At 38.2% G+C, this 21,014-nt stretch overlaps 2 protein-coding genes and 1 long non-coding RNA gene across 3 annotated transcripts in view; 1 reads left to right on the top strand and 2 right to left on the bottom strand.

Moving 5' to 3' along the window:
- The window catches only part of LOC147030134 (uncharacterized), a 137,467-nt gene that overhangs the window by 96,052 nt on the left and 20,401 nt on the right, over window positions 1-21,014 (top strand). The gene's annotated exons all lie outside the window — the stretch shown is intronic.
- Window positions 11,787-13,952, bottom strand: LOC147030136 (uncharacterized). Its single transcript, XR_015056238.1, has 3 exons — window positions 12,864-13,952; window positions 12,604-12,762; window positions 11,787-12,383 (listed from the first exon to the last, which is right to left on the bottom strand). It is a non-coding gene; the product is annotated as an uncharacterized LOC147030136 (long non-coding RNA).
- LOC147030137 (uncharacterized) lies at window positions 15,450-20,024 on the bottom strand. The gene is given in 4 exon segments (XM_085872029.1): window positions 15,450-16,127; window positions 16,130-16,609; window positions 19,058-19,213; window positions 19,332-20,024. Coding segments are annotated over 4 exon segments (2,007 nt in total).

The following is a 21,014-nucleotide window of genomic DNA, read 5'->3' on the forward strand; positions in this document are numbered from 1 at the left end:
TAACAGAAACCACAAGGAATATGTTTTTGATATTTATTTGTATATGATTCTTTTGGATTAGGAGAAGCAGTATTAATCTTTTTAAGGATACACTCAAAATCAGCGTATATCACAAATGGGTGCATGATAGATTTATTATAATCTTCAAAAGAAATCTTTTCACCAGGTTTAGGCATTGTAATTACAGCTGATTTATGATTACTACAATATTTTGAATGTTGTTCTAATCGTTCTTTTGTATGAAATGAATTAAGACATCGCTTACAAGGATATATTTTGTTTGCTGTGCTGAATACCTGAGAAGAGATTAATCTTGATAAATTATTGATGTATGTGTAATGTGAATTCTTTCCAACACTAAAATATAAAAGATCAATGTGTGTTTCTTCATTTTTATAGTTGTTTGAAATTTTTAATATTTGAACTTTGTTTGTATCCGTTAATCCATATACATTAATAGAAAGATTATTCTTTTTCTCAAATTTAGGAATATCTGTTAGTGGCATTGGGAATTTAAAATCTTTAATGTCCAAGGTATTCTCATATTTCATATATTGTTTTACTCTTTCTGAATTACATTTTGGTGGATGTAAGTGAGCAAGAACAGACCAGAGAAAACATTTATTATCATTGTTCTTAATATTAACAACTGCCTTCTTTAGTTTTATTTCTTTTGGTAATTCAATATAAGAAGAAGCTTTAAGAGGGTTTGATTTTAGAATGTGTATATCTAAAAAGATGATTTTTTAAATATTGAATCCACTTCCTACCACTGTATTATCAACATCCTCCTCTTGTCTTGATAGTTCTTCATAAACCCCACTATTCAAAAAATCTTGAAATGATGTTATAAAATGAAGATCTGTTCTCATATAAGGAGTTTGTTCTTCATCTTGTCTTTTCATATTCATTTTCACTCCCATATAAAACTTTAAAGTTTTCATTTCTTTTAATGTCTTTTTAATAAATTTTTCAACATCGGGTTTCACTATTTCAATTGATTCAGCTATTGATGATGGACCGGGTTCTCCAAATTGAAAAATCCTTATTTTTATATGCCCTTTAAATGCCCCATCAGTGTTTTCAATATAATAGTCTCCCTTTACTTTAAACTCATTTTCTTGTGTTTTTGTGATTGAAGATGTTTATTATAACTACTCTTCAAAACATCCTTTGAACAGATATCACAATGTTTTCTTTCCAACTCAAGAGGAGATATTTTATGAAACAGATTAAATGTGTGTTTGTTGGTTCGGAGGTGTTTTCTATAATGTTTATATTCGTGATTACAAACATCGCAGTATGTTGTATTCACCATATTTATATAATAAATCTTTGCTTAAACTAAAATTTTCTTGATGAAAATTTCGTTTGTTTTACAGGTGAATCTGTGCTTAAAACCATTTTATCCTCCAACTTTTTCACTTAATAAATACAATGTTTCAAGACACAAAAGACAAGTTTCAATCAATCTCTTCATCTGTTAAAGATACTGAGAAATATGTCAAGGATGTAAAATTGAACAAAGATAAATATAACAACTATTGGATAAAAACTATTATGGTAAATAATATGAGTTCTTCAATTTCCTTCAGTGGAAGGGCTTTTAGTATACCTGGTAGAACATCAATTAAAGTATCTCTAACAAAAGTTTCTCCTCTCCTTCTAGTAATATATTCAAAACTAGAAAAAGCAATGAAACAAGAAAAAGTATCAAAGAACAAAAACCTTATGGATGAAGCTTTCGAAAGAAAAGATAAGACCATCTGTAATATGCAAGGAGAAATTTGTATTTTTTTCAACAACCCTAAAGATGTAAATCCTGATGAAATAAAGGATGTTAATATATCAGGTGAAATGACATTTCGTTCAATAGTAGTTAACGATAATTTTAAAATTACCTTTAATATAAAAAATGTTGTCGTTGAATCTGATAATGAAAAAAAGTATATCGATATCGATGGTAATATACAACTGAAAGTATAGATGAATTTCAGTTTAAGTAAAGTTTTACTTTATAAATATGCTAGACTTTCCTGATTCTCCATATGACAAATTTGAGAATTGTCCTGCGTGTGAAAGACGGGGATTAAACACAGAGTCAAAAGCCTATAAACAATGTATATTCTGTGATTATCTTCTAATTAATGATAATAAAAAATATAAAAAGGAAAATAATTCTTTTAGATTTACACCAAAAATGAATTACTTTACAAGATTGATTAGAGAAATGAATGTAAAGTATGAGGATGATAACACACCTTTCCTTACAAGGGAAGAAACTGAACGTATAAGAGAAATGTTCAAAGGATTGTTGTATATTATTCATGGATGTAATTTTCAGGGAAATATCAACACAAGATATTGTATAAATAAAATAATGGATTATCTTGAAATTAAACCTGAACTTAGGATAAAATATAGAGTTTCTAAAAAAGCCAATAATAAATTAAATAACCTGTTTTTCAAATATATAAATGAATGATTTTTTACCTATTTGGGAAAATAAGATAAAATTTAACAACCATAAAAATCTCCCAAATTCATTAAGATGTCTTATAGTTGGTTCAAGTGGATGTGGAAAAACCTGCTTACTTTTAAAAAAGCTCCTCACTCCCAACTTTTTAGATTATGACAATTTAATAATTTTCACAAAGTCGAGTTTTCAACCAGAGTATCAACTACTCTCACAAGGTTTTAATGCTGGTCTTCAAAAAGAAGATATAATAGGTTTATTTAAACGTCAAAAAAACCTAAATGATTATAACATTGAAGATATAATTCAACTATTTTGTGATACACAGAGATGTAAAAAGAAATCAAATCCTATAACTTGTATTCTTAGTGATAATACGGATGATATACCGTCTCCCCAAGATTTGGATAAATCAAAAAAGAACCTCGTTATCTTTGATGATTGTGTTAATGAGAGAAACCAAACGGTAATGGACAGCTACTACACAAGAGGGAGACATTCTTCTTGTAATTGTATTTATCTTAGTCAATCGTACTTTCAACTTCTTCGTCGTTCCATCAGAAACAATGCTAATACTTTTATTTTATTCAAGTTAAATTCAATAGATATCAATAATTTTTGGAGAGATAATTGTTCTACATTATGTAGTAAAAATAAGTTTGAGGATTACATGAAGCACACGACTGAAAAATATAAATATATTGTTGTGAAACAAGATGAGATATTAAGGGATATATTTTTTGTTTTATAAACAATTACATATATAAATGACAACTATTATTATAAATCTTGTGGGTAAATCTGCTTCTGGAAAAAACTTTCATAAATCAAGGTTCTTGTGTAGTACAAATGAGAATATTGTAAATTTACTTAAAAAACACCCCGTGATACGCATTGTATCAACAACAACTAGAGCAATAAGACCTGGAGAAGTAAAAGGTGAAGATTATCACTATATTTCAGTGGAGGAACATATGCGATTGAGGAATGAAGGTCAAATGTTTGAGGAGGTTTCTCTTGGTACAACAAAATATTCACATTGTAAGAGTGAGTTAAGGAAACTAAAATCTGGTGGTGTTGGGATATTAGAAACTAATCCAGAAGGAACGAGACAAATTATTAAACATCTGAGTGGAGTGAAGATTTTATCATTCGGTTTTGATGTTGATGAAGAAACTCAACGCAAACGTATGAAAAGCAGAGATGCAAGTATTAGTGAAGAAGAAATTACAACTCGCATTAATGTTAATAAAGAATTTGATGAAATATTTAAAGAAAAGGATTTATTTGAACACATCTACTTGAATGATGAAGAAAAGGAAAATTTCCCTGTTGATCTTTACAATTCATTAAATGATATTTTACAATAAATAAATGGATGTAAAAGAAAGAGCAAGAAGATTTAAGGAACATCAAGAGTTGGTTTCAAAAGTTGTAAAACAACAGGAAGACATAAAGAAGAAACGCAGACAGAAACGAACGGGCGAAGAAGCATTTGAAAGAAAACAAGAGAAATTTTTTAAAACACTTTTAAAAACTTCCCAAGAAAAAATGAAAGATGTTTCCACAGTTCCCACAGTAGAATATACTCCCAGAAAGCTCCAAATGTTAAAAGATTTCAGTCAAATGACGGAGGAAGAATTAGAGCATATTGGAGAATTAGAACATGATGAAGGTTTATTTCAACAACTGGAAGAGATTAATCAACCCCCTGATTATATTGTGAATGCTGTTCAAAACAATGAATATTCAGCGGATTCAAAAACCAAAGCAGGACTCATTCCAACAGAACAACCAGCAATATTTCATCTTGTTCAAGAAAAGGTATTGATATTTAATGATGAATTAAGGTTCTTAAGTTCTGCTCAACCCCCTGTTAAACTAACTCCGAGATTAATGTTTCTTCTCACAAAAGATGGAAGACAAGGTTCAACTGTGAAGGATGAATCAAAGTATATTGATAAACCATTGGATATGGAAAATAATGATGATAGAGTATATATTGATTTGCTGAACACTCTAAATTATAAGGTTATTCTTTCTGGTAAAAGTAGGAAGAATGAGAAGGAGAAACACATTATTCAGGCTTTAAGTATCCTTGGTTCAGGTGTTAGTTTTCTTCCAAATGACCCATCGCAATTAGTTAATAGACTGTTATTGTTGTTAGGCAGTCAGAAGGCTGGAAATAACAATTGTTTTTATGAAGCATCAGCCATTTTAGACCAGTTGATGAACATGAAAATAATTAATAAATATCAATATAAAGACATTTTATCTCATATTAAATAAGATGAGAAGCACAATCCTTAGTTTCAATTTCACAACAAGCGACCACACATCTTCATTCCCATACCCACTACAACTTGACACAACAAAAGAATATGAGGCATCTTTATTGTCCATGGAAACTTATAATACCTTATTTAATATAACTGATAAAAATGACAAGTTTAGTTATAATCCCGGAAGTGGATACAAAACGATAACAGTCTCACCCGAGCATATGAGATTTCTCAAATATCTTCCGAAATTGCTCGTCTTATGAAAGAACAGGGTGATGAACCAAAAAATATTGTTATAAACATTCAAAAACATACTTCAAAATCAACGATTAAAGTTAAAAATAACTACAAGGTTGATTTCACAATTGATAATTCATTTAGAGAGTTATTGGGTTTCTCCTCAAAAAGATTGAAACTAATGGGACGTTTTACAGTGATAATGTCATTCAAATATCCTCAGGAATAAATTCGGTGTTAATTCACTGTGATTTGATTGATGGTGCTTATAATGATGGAAAAAAACAAATACAATATTTTCATTCAGTGCATACTCAACCCCAATTGGTTATAAATTCAATATGGAACCCAAAAATTTGGTTTATCTACCTGTGTCAGGAAAAACCATACACAGAGTAAATTTTAGGATAACTGACCAAGATAATCGTGTGATTTCTTTTAATGGAGAAGTTATATCTATCAGAATTCACCTACGTGAAGTTTTCCAATAAATAAATACGATGGTTATTGTGAGGAAACACGAGTTGGGAAAATATAAAATAATTACAGGGGATGGGATGTTCCTTTCCCCATACTACAAGGGTGAAGGTATGTATCTTGGTAGAGGATACTATAAACCTAAGAGACAAAGGGGTGTTGGACATCAATTTAGAGGAGATGGGATAATTGATACTCTCATGGGTATTGGTTCAACTATTCTTAAACATAAAGATCTAATTGGTTCAACTGCTTCTGCTGTGGGAAATGTAGCAGGTGCTGTAAAGAGTATAAAAGATGCTCAGAAGGAATCTCATAAATTACAAGCAATAAAAGAAATTAAGAAAGGCAAAACTCAGTTGTCCCCCAAGAACGACAGAAAATAATTCAAATACTTGGATCAGGGTTTCAAAAGTTTTAACATCTTTTTTCCTAAATAAATACAAGTATGGAAGCAATTGATAGTATCTATGATTTGGATGATACTATTATTATCTCAAACTCCACTAAAAAAGAAGATTACTTCAAGGTAAATGCAATAACTGGAACAGACTGGAATACGAATGGTACAAAAAGTTTTGAAATAAATAATCAACAAACCTATTTGAATCTCTCCGAAAGTTTCTTGTTGTGTAAATTTAAATTCACTAAAGCTGGGAATAACACAAACGCTACACTTGTAAATGATTTCTTCTGGAAAATGTTTGATAGTGTGCGTTTGTATATTGGAACACAAGAAGTTGAAGCGGTTGATTATGTCTCTGCTGTATCTGAAATGATAAAATTTACACTCTATGCATTCAGTGATAGAATGGGAAAGGGGTCTGTCGAAGGTTTTATTCCTGATATGTCAACGGGAACAAACACAGACCCTGGATATATTCAAAGGAAAGGAGCGTATAATGATGATACAAAAGCAGAAAATAGTTTTACTGTGGCGGTTCCTCTTAAAGGTATATTTGGATTTTGTGATCATGATAAAGTTCTGTATGGTCTTAAAATTAGATTTCAACTACAAAGGAATGATAATGAAAATCGATTGCTTTTTGGTGTTGCTAGTGCTTTTGGTGAACAGAATAAATTTGTGATTGAGGAGATGAGTTGGTATATCAGTGAATATACTCCTAATCTTAAAACAGAAGAGATGTTGAATCGAAGACTTAACTCAAAGAAACCACTCAGTGTATCATACCTCAAAAGAAGATGTCAACACGTTAAACTCAATCAAACTACTTGCACGTGGAATTTGGGTGTTCTGGAAGGAAAGCCACGATATCTGTGGATCATTTTTAAAAAGCCAGATGGTGATACTGCGACTGATAAGAATAATGCATTGAGTGATAATGCAAAGGTGAAACAACTTCGCGTTTCTCTAGATGGAACATTTTATCCACGAGATAGATTGGAAATTAATTGGGAAAAAAATGATTTTGCTGAAGCATACAAGTCTTACCAAAAGGTGTGTGAAAGTAATGGAAATAAAGAACCTATTTTGGATATGACAGCATTTAAAAGTTTGTATACAATCTATGCGTTTGACCTGAGCGCGCAAAAGGAAACTATAAAGTCTAATCGAGTGGATACTTCCCTATACATTGAAAGAGGAGAGAGTGAAGAAGTTGATACATATTGTTTGCTTTTGGAAGAAACAGAATTGCAGATTAATACAGATAATGGTGTGATGATTAGTCTCACATAATTTTTTGTTAAATAAATGAGTGGCAAAGTACCAACTGGGGTATATGTTAATCAAATCAATCTTCATAAACTATCATCTTGTGTTCAAAATCAAAAGCCTTGTACGATTAACGTTAATACAATTCAGAGAAAAGGAGCAGTAAGAATTGATGTTTTGCTCACAAGAGAACAGGTTAAAATCTTGAATGACACTGGCTCACTTAAAATTAAAATGACAAAACCAATGTTGAAAAAATATTCAATAAGAGAGACGAGTGGAGGATTTCTCCCATTTCTAATTCCTTTATTTGCTGGTTTAAGTGCGGTTGGAGCATTGACGGGTGGTATTTCAACAGCGGTGAAAACTGCCAACGAAAGAAAGGCTCAACTCCAGGCTCAAAAAGAATTGGAAAGACATAACAAAGAGTTGGAGAAACAAATTAGTGGAAGTGGCGTAATTGTAGATTTTGCTGAAAAACTTGAAGGTCTGCCTGATAAAGCGAGATTGTTAGTTGGAGATATGCTTTCTTCTATTGCACAAGCAGGTGTAAAATTAACGAAAAGAGGTAATGGATTATATCTTTCTAATAAATAAATGAGCATTGATGAGTGGTTGAAAGAATTTGGAAAGAATACAACATCAAATTTACAACTTGCCAAATATTGTAAGAAATTAAAAATTCAAAATGTGGTTATTTTTATGAGAGATGAATTAACAAATGTGCCGAAACATACAAAGAATATTATTATGAACTTAGAAGATAATAATGGGAACGGTTCTCATTGGGTTTGTATTTTTAATAATCAAGACAAATATTATTTTGATAGTTTTGGTCTTCCACCACCTGTTGAAGTCATAAAATTCTTACAGAATGGTGTTTATCAAACATTTCAAGTCCAAGAATTAAATTCCAAGTGTTGTGGTCAATTATGTCTATATGTGTTATTTCAACTCAACAAAAATAAAAAATTTTATGATATTATTTTTAATCTAATATAAATGACTTATGTTGGTAAAGATGGTTCTATCTTTGGTGTATCTCAAGAACTGGATATTGATTTATCAAATTATTATACAAAGGCACAGGCTGAACGACATAAATATAATATAAACAAAAATATTAACATGAAAAATGCTTATAAATTAAAAAATTATCCAAGCCCAACTGACGCGAATGACTTGGTGAGATTAAGTGATTTATCACAATATATATACTTAAATAAAACGGCTGTGTATTCCAAAGATACAGAAGTGTTGATATTATCTCCAGGTCATACAGAATTCACAGTTCGAATTAAAATAAATTTTTATAAAGAAGGGCGTATCGTTTGTATGAGAATAGAACAATGGGGGTATGATATGAATGATTTAGGGTATAATTGGTCATTTAAAATTAACCTCGAAGACCTGGAACAATTAAATCAGTCTCGTAAGGAAGAATATTATCCACTTGGTATCGAGAATGAGTTTTGTGGGTCCACGATTAGTAAACAACAAATAAAAGAATTTAATAAGGGTAAATATAATAATGGTTTTGCCCTTGTTTATCTCATGAAAACAGAAAAAACAGGATTATATATAATAAGTAAGGAAATACAAAATGATTTAACTATGGGAAGATGGGGAGGTGTTTCGTGCCATAATATTATTCTAACATATATTTCTAATACATAAATGACAGCAAGAAGGCTTCAAGAAAATTATCATTTCTGTGTCCAAGCATACCTTCAAGAAAAGGGTATTCGGTATTTTAATAAATATGTTCTACAACATAAGAATGAGGTATTTTCAATAAAAGATTGGCATTATGCTGATGTTGATAAACCGACAACTTTAGATTTAATTAGAATGTTAAATAATGAAAAAATTATAAAGTTAAGAAAAGGTAAGGCTCTTTTAGAAATTCAAAAGAAATTTTATTGGTTTCCTGTTGTAAAAAATTATTTTGGATGCAGGAATAACAAGAAATCCTGATGAATATATGTATAATATTCTATGGGGTGTAAACGATTCAAGGATAGTAAGGGATGAGGAAGGAGTTGAAGAAGAGAGGGAAGAGGAGGAAAAGGAGAATGAGGAGAGGGAGAAGAAAGAGAAGGAGGAAAAGGAGAAGAAAGAGAAGGAGGAAAGAGAGAAGAGAGAGAAGGAGGAGAGGGAGAAGAAAGAGAGGGAGGAAAAGGAGAAGAAAGAGAAGGAGGAAAAAGAGAAGAGAGAGAAGGAGGAGAGGGAGAAGAAAGAGAAGGAGGAAAAAGAGAAGAGAGAGAGGGAGGAGAGGGAGGAAAGAGCGAGACAAAATAAATATCAAAATATGGAAACCAGTGAGATTCAAAAAAGATTGGCGGTATTACAGAAAATAACTCAACCCACCGAGGAGGAAAACAAAGAATTGACAAGTCTATTTGCAATATTTTCTTCAAGACTATTGACATCGTCAAGCTATTCATTTTAATTCAAGTTTTTTCTTAAATAAATGGAGGAGAGAGTGAAGGCATTTCTTAGGATTCTTTATGTTTTAAAAATTAAGATTCAAATGTGCATGTTGGAAACTAAAAAGGTTTTTGCACTCTGCAGGACTTTTTCACATAAATAAATGAGTTATTGTCTCAAATGTAAAAAGAAAACTAATACTAAAAATATTTCATATATTAAAAGTAAAAATAACAGGGTTATCCAAAAAGGTATATGTTCGGTGTGTGGTTCAAAAAAAAATCAATTTATCTCCAAACACAAACTCGGAGGAGATATACAAAAGTTTTTATCAGGAAGTAAATTTACAACTACTGGAATACCAGGGGAATTACATCTTCCAGGGTATTCTTTCTGTGGTCCAGGCACAAACTTGGATAAAAGATTAGATGAGGCAGACAATCCTAAATCCTGGAGTCAGCCTATCAATAGAGTTGATGAAGTGTGCATGAGATACGATATTGATTATGGGAATACCACAACGTTGGAAGAAAAGCATGAAGCCGATAGAGAAATGTTGTATAATTTGTCTCTGATACAAAATCCAACCTTGAGAGAAAAAGTTGATCGGTTCATTGTGAAGAAGATGATCAGTGCTAAATTGAAACTTGGACTTGGAAATTCAAAAAACTTGTAAGCTCTAATGATGTCATTAAGACTGAAGAGCAATTAGCTGATGAATTACATAAACCAATATTCACAAAGTTTCAGAGAAGGAAAGTTTATTCCAAGGAAGTAGATTATATCTGGTCTGCTGATTTGATTGAACTCAATAATGATAAGGGGTACAAGTATGCTTTAACCGTTATTGATTTGAGGAGTAGATATGTGTGGGTTGTCCCTTTAAAAAACAAAACAGGTAATACTCTTATGTTAGCTTTTCAACAGATATTTAATAAAAGTAAGAGAAAACCTAAAAAATTGTGGACTGATGAGGGTAGAGAGTTTTATAACAAGACATTTATGAATTTTCTAAAAAATAACAGTATTACATTATACAGTACCTTTAATGAAGGGAAGGCAGTTGTTGTTGAACGTTTTAATCGTACCTTAAAAGAGAGACTATATAAAAAATTCACACAACTCGGTTCACAACAATGGTCATCTTTTATTCAGGATATTGTGGATAAGTATAATGACAAGATTCACACGGCAACAAATATGAAACCATCAGAAACATTTACAAAATTAAAATATGAAAAAGAGATTAATGTCAGAAAACCTAAGTTCAAAGTTGGTGATATCGTAAGAATATATAGGTGGAAATCTCATTTTGAAAAAGGTTATACGAAAAGATGGACCAACGAGCTTTTTAAAATTGTTGATGTAATAGATACGGTTCCTTGGACTTAGAAGATATATGATTTGGAAGGGGAAGAGATTTTAGGTTCATTTTATTCACAGGAATTACAAAAGACAAAGATAAATTGAAATTTTTTGACTCCGCCCCTTTTTGACTCCACCCACACAAGCCCCACCCACACAAACCCCGCCCACACAAACCCCACACAAACCCCACCACACACAAACCCCACACAAGCTCCAATAAATTGAAATTTTTTGACTCCGCCCCTTTTTGACTCCACCCACACAAGCCCCACCCACACAAACCCCACACAAACCCCACCACACACAAACCCCACACAAACCCCACACAAGCTCCACACAAGCTCCACACAAGCTCCACACAAGCTCCACACAAGCTCCACACACACACAAGCTCCACCCATATTCACATAATTAGTGATTAGTTAATTAGTTCCCCCACACACAACATGTTTATTTAATTAAAAAATTATCCACCCATCCACACAAGCTCCACTCATCCACCCATCCACCCATCTCTCCACCCATCCATTGATCCACACAAACCTCATCCACATTCGCCCCTCCCACATAAGCTCCACCCACATAAACCCCTGCCCACATAAACCCTGCCCACATCAACCCCTCCCACATAAGTCCTGTCTACACAAGCTCCACACAAAAACTCCACACACATAAACCCTGTCCACATAAACCCCTCCCACACAAGCTCCACCCACGTAAGCCCCGCCCCCACGCATGCCGACCACACAAGCCCCACCGAAGCCCCGCCCACATAAGCCCCACCCACATAAACCCCTCCCACACAAACCCCACCCACACAAACCCCGCCCACACACACACCCCGCCCACACAAGCCCCACCCCCCTCATCCCCCCTGTGACCCACCACCTCCCTCATCCCACCCCCCACCCTTCCCCACACACACACATGGGGAGGGGAGGGATGGGATGAGGGGGTGATGGGTCATTGGGGGGGCGCACCTACCCTCCCTTCATATTTTGATCCTCTTCTTGTAATTCAGAATCAAGTAATTGTATACAAAACAAATATAATTTATTAATATTGAAAATATTAAATATTCATTTGCGAGAATGTATAATCTTTCCCAGCAATCTTCTCCAGATGTCTTGTGATTTCGAAACTCAGACACCATATTCTGTTTTGAAACAAAAAGTGGATAATAATTACATGGTAATATGAGTAAGCCTCGTTGACCACTGAATTAACACACCAGGAGGCCGACTCAGCCTGTCATCCTTTCAAGGTCAATAAAATTAATTCCAGTGTACTGACAAAACCGCGTTCAAACTAATGATGCAACCAACATTAGACGACATTCTAAAGAGAGAGTGATATTAATAATAATTCAGAAATATTTACCTCCAGAAAATCATGTGTTGTACAAGATTGCTTCAACAGCTGATGTTGTGCGATAGTGCTGAAAAAAAAAAAAATAAGTCAAGGGTATAGATGAAGAGACAGACAGACAGGGAAAGCAACACACACACACACACACATAGACACACATAGACACACGTGTCTCACCATTGGTTTAATTCATTCGAGAACAGAGACCAGTCATTATAAATCATTGATCTCTTCAATAAGAGCAGAGAGAGGTAGGTAGGAAGACAGACACACACACACACGTGTCTCACCATTGGTTTAATTCCTTCGAGATGATAGGACGTGATAAGACTTCGTGCCACTCATTGAAAATGTCTTTCAATTCTCTTCTAAAATCATTGATCTCTTCAATAAGAGTATTAATTTCATGAACCACGTCGTGATACGTAAACTCAATTTCTTCCAATGCCCTGTCAGGGAAAAATATATATATAGATATATATCAGAATTATCATGATTTAATTAATAATCATTCGCTTCATCGTTCAAAGAGAAAACCAAACAAACTTACCAACTCTGTAGTAAGCTTTTGCCTTCATCGGAAGAGAGATCATCCATGTCTCAGTTGTAAAAATGAAAATCCCGTCTGGCAGAAACTTTGTCTGGTGAATCACTTATAAGGCAACAATGATGAAATTCCCTAAGCATTGGGTGCGGCCACAGGAAATGACAGCTTGGAAAATAACTGGGCGATTGTATGAATCATTTACAAAACATACTTAAAATGGTTTTGATTCAAATGTTTTCAGTTAGTTTCAGATAAAATATAAACACGAGACCTTGTCTCACAGAATAGTTCCTATTTTTTCACAGCATGACTGTCTAAAACCACACAGCACGACCGTGTCAAAAAACACTTCCTCATTTTCACGGCATGAACTGAAAACATTTGAAACAAAACTTTTTTTATGGCGTGGTTTATACACAAAAATGATTTGCAACTCGGGCGGTGGTCAGATGAGAGCATTAAGAGAAGTTTATCATTTCGTAATGGCACAAAAGGGGTATCTTCAAAAATATAAAGATTCAAATGTTTTGTTTGTCAATATTTTAGATGGGGATTATTGTGCAAAGAAAATTAAACTATTGAAGGAATTTGAGAATGAACAAATCTTTATAGGTTCAATGAGTGAGCTGATCAACCTCCAGGTTAAAGGGGAGACAAATAAATATACCTTGGGATAGCCTGGTTATATATATATATATATACAAAGCCTGGTGTTGGCTTAGTGGTTAGGGTGGCGGCTTGGGATCCCAGTGTCCCGAGTTCGAATCCCGCTCAGCTGCTGAATTAACACCAGGGGGTTGACTCAGCCTGTCATCCTTCCGAGGTCGGCGAAATGAGTACCAGTATACTGGTCCCGGTGTATGCCCCGGTTAGAATAGGTGTACCATATCCCTGTGTTGTAAGAGGCGTCCAGGAAGGGCATCCGACCATAAAACATTGCCTCACAAAAAACCAAACCCCTGCACAGCAGGGAAAAACGGATAAAAAGGGGGTTTATTTTTAGGGAAAAAAAAAAGGGAATCGCTGAAAATCCCCCATTCATTTACATGGGGAAAAGTGAGCTAGAACCAGTATATTCACCCTACTTAGGAGATATGCTGGAGTGGTCTGTCCCTGGGATATACTAGAATATCTCTACATGCAGGGGGAGCACAATCCTCTCCTACGAAGACTGCTGCTACTTCATCATGGGTAGGCTGATTGTATAATATGCGATCAGCATCATGCTTGAATTGCATCCTTACTTCCTGTGGCTGTCTGCCTTCTGCAGCTGCATGAAGATCTTGTTCGACAGCATGCATGTTCCTGTGGGCAGCAGCATAAGGATTGTTCTCTGTTATCGCTCTGTGGAGGGTTTCCATCACATCAGGTCTACACGCACTGTGCTGAGGTGCATTGATGTATGATGTAATAGCTTGGTCCTCCTCGATGATGTACAACTGGCCATATTGTCTGTCCTCCCCCTCAGGAGGGTACAGAGTTCCGGTACTGTGATATGTCTGACCATGCTGGCGGAAACAACAGGTGCCAAGGTCAGGGGTGTGTCTGTCTGAACTCCAAAGGAAGTAAATGAAAAAGTGCTGTTAGTGGCGCCGCACAGCTCAAATATTCAAAATAATTTTGCACTAAGTGATAAAAGCACCAAATTTGGCACACTTGTAGAAAGACATATTATGAAGCGATTTGGATATTTGGCCACCACAGATTTAGCCTCTGAGGGCCGTGGCAGCCATTTTACAAAATGGCGGCCAGGTGACATTAAAATGCCTACCAGAGGAATTGAAATGGCTAGGGCTTCTACATCTGTGGAATGATTTCATCGTTTATGGGGTCTATGGATGCGCCTCACCGAGTACGACAAACATATGGGAGCAGATTTTCGAAATTCGAAATTTTGAAGGAGGGAAAACCCTTTTTTGGGGAAATTTTTCAAATCACTGTGGCTTCTACGTTTATACTTCGGTGACAACTGTCACTGTGCCTATATATGCGACTAATGAGGCTCAACAAAGTAGCAGTTAACGATTTTCGCGTTTTTTAAGGGGGGGGCAAGGGGGGGGGGGAGAAAAATAGAAAAATCGCTCTGGGCCCTACTACATTTATGTTTTTTTTTTTAAGAAAGTCCGCGCCACCACGTAAAGGGTCACCCAACTGGTTGGCCCCCACATGGCAGCAGGAAGGCCAAACTATAGCTAAGCTGCCCGGGGGGGGGGGGGCGCTACTCCCCTAACTATCGGTTGGACTAAACTGGCTAACCTAACCTAACCCTAACCTATAGTCCAACCTATAGCCCTGCGGGTGACATAATTACATAACAAGCGTAAAATAAATGACAATGAAAAAGCGTGTAAGAATAAACATTCCTGGAAATATATCAACAACAACTTACTAAAATATGATCTAAAAATGACCAAACTTCCACCCACCCCAAAGCTTCTATTAAATTATTAAAAGTTAAATGCATGGTGTATTTACAAAAGAAATACAAAAGAATTTACTCAAGAAATACAAAATTCCACATAATACATTTCAATGACACATGATGTTACAGTGATATGATGAAAAACTCAAAATTAAAAGTAGAAATGTCTAGTTCTGGGTGCACTCCCCCTCACACTGGCACAGAGCAGTACATTCAAGGGCAGCCTTTTTGCACTTGCAACGATTCACACAACCCTTCTTACATTTACATGACAGCAGTTCACGGCAAGTTTGGGCTGCTTGTGGTAATCTTGTCCAGTGGGGCTCATGCAGCCCCTCCTCACTTTTGGTCCACCCCCAGCTGGTTGCCGGCGGCAGCTCTGGTGCAGGGAGCAACATCTGGCCCCATACATGACCTCCCTGGTAGGCTTCCCTCTTAACGTGCTCTTCCAGAGCTGCCTTGGTTGGAGGAATCAACTCCACATTGTTCTTCCTTGCGAAAAGTTTCTTGCGTGCCTTGTCAATGTCTGTGCATGGACTTGTTCTGTCGTACAGGAGGATGACAAATCTCTCAATGGTGTGCATGACCTCTTCCGGTATGTCACTTGGTGCAGATGACAACTTCAACAGTGCTTCGGTCAACTCCGGCAACACATTCCAGACTGCCCACGCAGTCTTCTTCCCATGACTTGCAAAACTTGACACAGTGTCACACCCTGTCAGAGAATGGAACATCGTAAGTGCTTGTGCTTTATCTGGCCCCAGTCCAGCTGCTATTTCATGGGCTGCCAGGTATCGGAACCCTTTTCCAGTTCCGAATGCAATCCACAGTTCATTTTCTGGCTGCAGATTCTTACAACCGAGACAGCCAACACCACAACATCTGTGTCAACCGTTCTGATCATGATTTTGTTGTGGCCATGGCGGGCTGCATGAGATACATGAAGCAGCATTCGACTGTCGGCTTCCTCGTGGGTACATGGGGCCAGCGAAGACAGCTCAGACAGTGGAGGCTTGCTGCAGACTTCTTCTCCATCAGTGACGACGAGTTGCTTGTCTTTCAGGTTAAACCACAGGAGGAGAGCTTCTGACAGGAACTTGAACAACTGTGTCTTGTTGGTGTCTACTCGAAGAAAGTTCTGCCAGTTTCTGGGTATGGCTCCTTCTGCTTCCACACATCTGCACACTCCTTTACCACGCTTTGCTCTTGCACTAGCTTTGAGTGAGTCAGCTATGTAGGTGTCCCATACCAGGTCCAGGCGTGATGAAGATTGAAGCCTTGTAGACATGTAAGGGATAAAGATCTCTTGTGCATACTCTCTGAAGTTCTTGCATACAGCAGGCTTTAGCATCTGCACAATGGCTGCTCCATCAATGACTATACTGGTGGTGGTAGGAGCCTCTGACCTTGCATCTGAGATTTCTTCAAAGCATGTGAGTAGGTCACTTTTTGTACCTAAGCGGAGACTCCATCCATCAGACAGTGCCGGAGGGCATGCCTGATTTTCATGGCGAAAGAACTCGTCCAGGTTTCCATCCCTCGTCTGACAGCTGATGTAGAGCCGTGAGAAGAGTTGAGCATTGTTCTTGAGGTAAGTGAGTTTATGCTTCTCCTTGCTCACGTTCCTTCTTGGTTGAGCCTTGAACACTTTGAGCTTATTTCGGTGAATTGTGTCAGCAACTGCCTAGGTTCTTTCAACAAGGCAATCCCTGGAGAAAGCCTGGAACAGCTTTAGGCCAATCTCCCTTACCTTTTTGACTGCCTCAATTGCAGGAGAACCAACAATTTCTTTGGTATCAATAGCAACGAGATCTGGGCTGTCTTCCTCAAAGGGGTTCCCGAGGTCTTCCATGACTTTGACTAGTGACCGTACATCTTCATTGAATGAGGCTTGGACACTGGTCGTCTGGTCATGGTGGTGTATGTTGTCTTCTCTTCCAGAGTGCTGGTTTCCATGTTGAAACTCCTCTATGACCCTCGCCACTTCCGGCCCAGCGATCATCCAACGTCTTAAAGCAGCTGGGTTATCAGTGAGGCCAACTGCCCCACCATCTCCTTTGATGCAGGCATTGTTCTGCTCGTGTGCCTGGTCTATTGGGATTGATGAGAAGATCTTCTTTGTCTTTTGTACCGTGAAGCTACCTTCTCGAAACTTTCTGGCTACTTCTGGGTGCCTTTCAGGAAGTTCAGTCATGTCCTTCAAGTGAACTGGAATCCACCTGGCATAGTTCATGTGGTCCATGGCATGGAACCAACAGGCCAATTCTGTCAGGGCATCAAGGTACATAGTGAACGATGCTTGTCGCAGTGAATGTACAGATACATTCAATAACAACTCCAATTGCAACACAATTGAACAGTACTGGAACTGGGGAATTTCCTCTCCTCTCTGATAGCACAAATCTTCAAAAGAAAGCTGATGTTCTCCATCATTATCTTCTCTCTTGCAATAATGGTCATAGGCTCGATGTTGCAGGATGTGCAGTGCAGCAGCAGTAACCTGATGGGCTCTCCTTGTGCGGGTGACATGAGATGCCCGCAGGAAAGACTCGGCTGTTCCAGGTGTGGTAATCTCGGCTTGCACCAGTGTCTGCACCCACCCACTACCATCCAGCCAGTCTCCCAGTGTTTTGAGGGCAGCCATCTCGATATGGAGACCACCAAACAGCACAACAACCTTATCTTCACCATATTTCTCTGGCCACTTCCACTGAATTTGCTTTGCCACGGCAAATAGTGGCTGATCGAATGTGACCACTGGTGTTTGTCCTGGATTCAGATGTTCAACAGCAGTCTTCACGACATCTATGGAGTGGCGGATCATGGCCACTGTGTGGGCACTGTCTTGGAACATGGGAAGCAGGGCGGTGGGGCAGATTGGTCTAACTTCTGGTGGCTGGCGGCTGGCATGGAAAGCGGCCCAAGATATGTTCTCGCCTCCCTCATCATTTCCGTCTATGACCTTCCTTGCATTGTGTAGCCAGAGATATTCTTCCTCAGTATGCTTTTTAGCCTCTCTGTCAAGTGACATCACCCTAGCAGCAGCGGCAGGCATGTTCTTGACACTGCTGGTTACAGGAGGCACGTCAGTGTAGCACTGTGGCAGCTGGCGGATGAACGTGCTTGCATCCCCAGATCCTCCAGTTACGACTATGGTTCGATCCACACCTTCTCCCATGAAACTGGGATGTTGGATCAGTGAGATAGCTGTGCCATGGAAGGAGGACTTCGCTGTTGTTGAACTCGGATTGTGATCTATATTGTCTACTGCAGCAGTAGTAAAAACTTTTCCACGCATCTTGGGCGGGCAGACAACTTGCTCCAAGTGAAACTGCTCGCATACACAGTTCCCCATCTGCGCTGTGAGGCGGAGGACACGATCATATGAGATGCTCATGCCAACGTGTGCCAGCCTATCCACCAGTTCCTCTTGCGCGTGTGGGCGTGTAACATCATCCCCACATATATTGGAAGAGGCGTTTCTTGCGCAGGCTGTGCCATACAGTGGAGGATGGTGAGGTGCTTTGCATACGCTTGTGTTTTACGCTGTTGAACTTCACAATTTGAGCAAGGGTAACTGCTGCATTGCTTGTGTCTGTCATCTGGTCCTTGATGCTGGGTCCCTCTAAGACCATGCTGACCAGGCCAAGCAGCATTTGTGGCACAGACTCTTTCTGGCATCCTTCAGGGAACCCAATGAAAGGCTTGGCTTCTCTAAACATGTGGCGGCGCACGACTTTTGCAGCATGTGCAAGATGGATAACATCATTGCCACTGTCCATTTCACAAGCTTTAGCAATAGCATCGCCAACATCTTCTCGAAATGCCAACAGGATGTCTCTTCCCTTGCTGTGTGATTGCATGTCAGGGAACTGAGCAAGGAGTCTCTGCTTGAGATGTGTGGAATGTACCCTTGTGTTGCTCCTGACGCCTAGCTGTTCAATTCTTGACTGGTATAGTTGAGCCAGTTCTGCTAACTTGAACACTGGCGCCGTCTCCTCATCCTGTCTGGTCTCTTCAATAAAGAGCACAAGTTCAGCAAAAGCTACTCTTGACAGCTCTTTCTCTGGTTCAGTTTCTCCTGGCGCTTCAGAAGATCGGGCCGCTCTGGCACGATTATATAACCCTGACAAGCATTTGGCATGGTACTTAGCTTTCAGAGCCACCATGTCCCCAGCACTGAGTTTGCCAAGTTGGGTACTGTCTTCAAGGAGGGTCGTACAGTCCCTCACGTGCCTGTCAATTGTGAAGGTCGCTGCCTCATGAAGCCGTTCTGAGCCTGCAGGTTGTTCACAGAAGAAACAGGATGGGGGCCTTGACTTATCTGTGCTCGATGAGAGGGACCTGGTGCGCTTGCATGCATCAGTGTTATGGCTGTCATCAGCAGTTACACGCATTCGCTTTTCGGCTCTCTGCACTTTTGTCCTGTTATATTTCAGTCGACAGGTTTCGTGATAACCAGCACTGTTCGCAACCATAGCTGCTTCAATTCTGTGACCTTCGTCAAGCTGGCGTAACTGAAGCGTACGTGGAAGCTCCTTTAGTTCATTGAATCTGATCAGATTTTCGGTCAGGGAACTGTAGCCGCTCACGACATCTGTTCGCTTGGACTGTGAGGGACGAGTCAGTGTCTCTTTCGTGTCGTCTTGACAGATGATACACAGGTTCCAGTTCGTTGTTGGTGGATGTGACGACGTTGAGACAGGTCGCTCTGGGTCGACGAACTTGAAGCTCTTGGACATGGCTGCTATTAAGCGACGACCACCATCACCAACCTGCAATGACAAATAAATATATTAGAGTCCATGTTACGACTATACGAGCATATTATAAATTTTTTTAATTATTTCCCAAAAAAAGGTTTCCCCCCACCCCCACCACCCCCCCCCCCTCATCACAATTTCGAATTTCGAAAATCTGCTCCCATACGTTTGTAGTACTCGGTGAGGCGCATCCATAGACCCCATAAACGATGAAATTGTTCCACAAATGTAGAAGCCCTAGCCATTTTAATTCCTCTGGTAGCCATTTTAATGTCACCTTGCCGCCATTTTGTAAAATGGCTGCCACGGCCCTCAGAGGCTAAATCTGTGGTGGCCAAATATCCAAATCGCTTCATAATATGTCTTTCTACAAGTGTGCCAAATTTGGTGCTTTTATCACTTAGTGCACATTAGGTTAGCTATGCTGCCCCACTATGTTGCAATTGTGGAAGTTGGTTCTAAAGTTTTTTGTTTTTTTTTTGCTTCAGTGGAATCATCATTGAAAAGTGCTTGAAGACCAGGAGGATACTGAGATAGGCCAGACAAGGCAACTTTTTTTTGTGACAACAATTCAAGCCCACACTAGGAAATAGCAGTGCACAACAATATTGACAAGTTGAAGTCATTTGGCCAAGGTAGTAAGGAACTTTTGAAGTGGCCGACTTTTGAACTGCATGTCTTTAACTTTAGCTTCCTCTCTGTTCAGCTCAAACGGCCTGAAGCTGTTATTGGCTCATTTCCCCTCGGCGGTGCTGTTCCCTCTCTGTTTTCTACCATCGTGGCATCAAGCTGTACCTCTAACATGCCCTCTCTGCACTGCCGATACTGTTGTCTGTCTTCAGTTCTTTTTGCTACTTGGTGTTTCTCCCTGAGGTGCGCACGGTGCCACTGTACATGCTTTCTAGTCGCTGCTTGGACAGCCTCACTTTCTTCTTTTGTCCTGACGCGCCATCCACGCTGATGTTCTGT

Source organism: Eptatretus burgeri, chromosome 3, assembly GCF_056783735.1.
Source record: "Eptatretus burgeri isolate ZD-2024b chromosome 3, Ebu_testis_v1, whole genome shotgun sequence".
Lineage (NCBI taxonomy): Eukaryota > Metazoa > Chordata > Myxini > Myxiniformes > Myxinidae > Eptatretus > Eptatretus burgeri.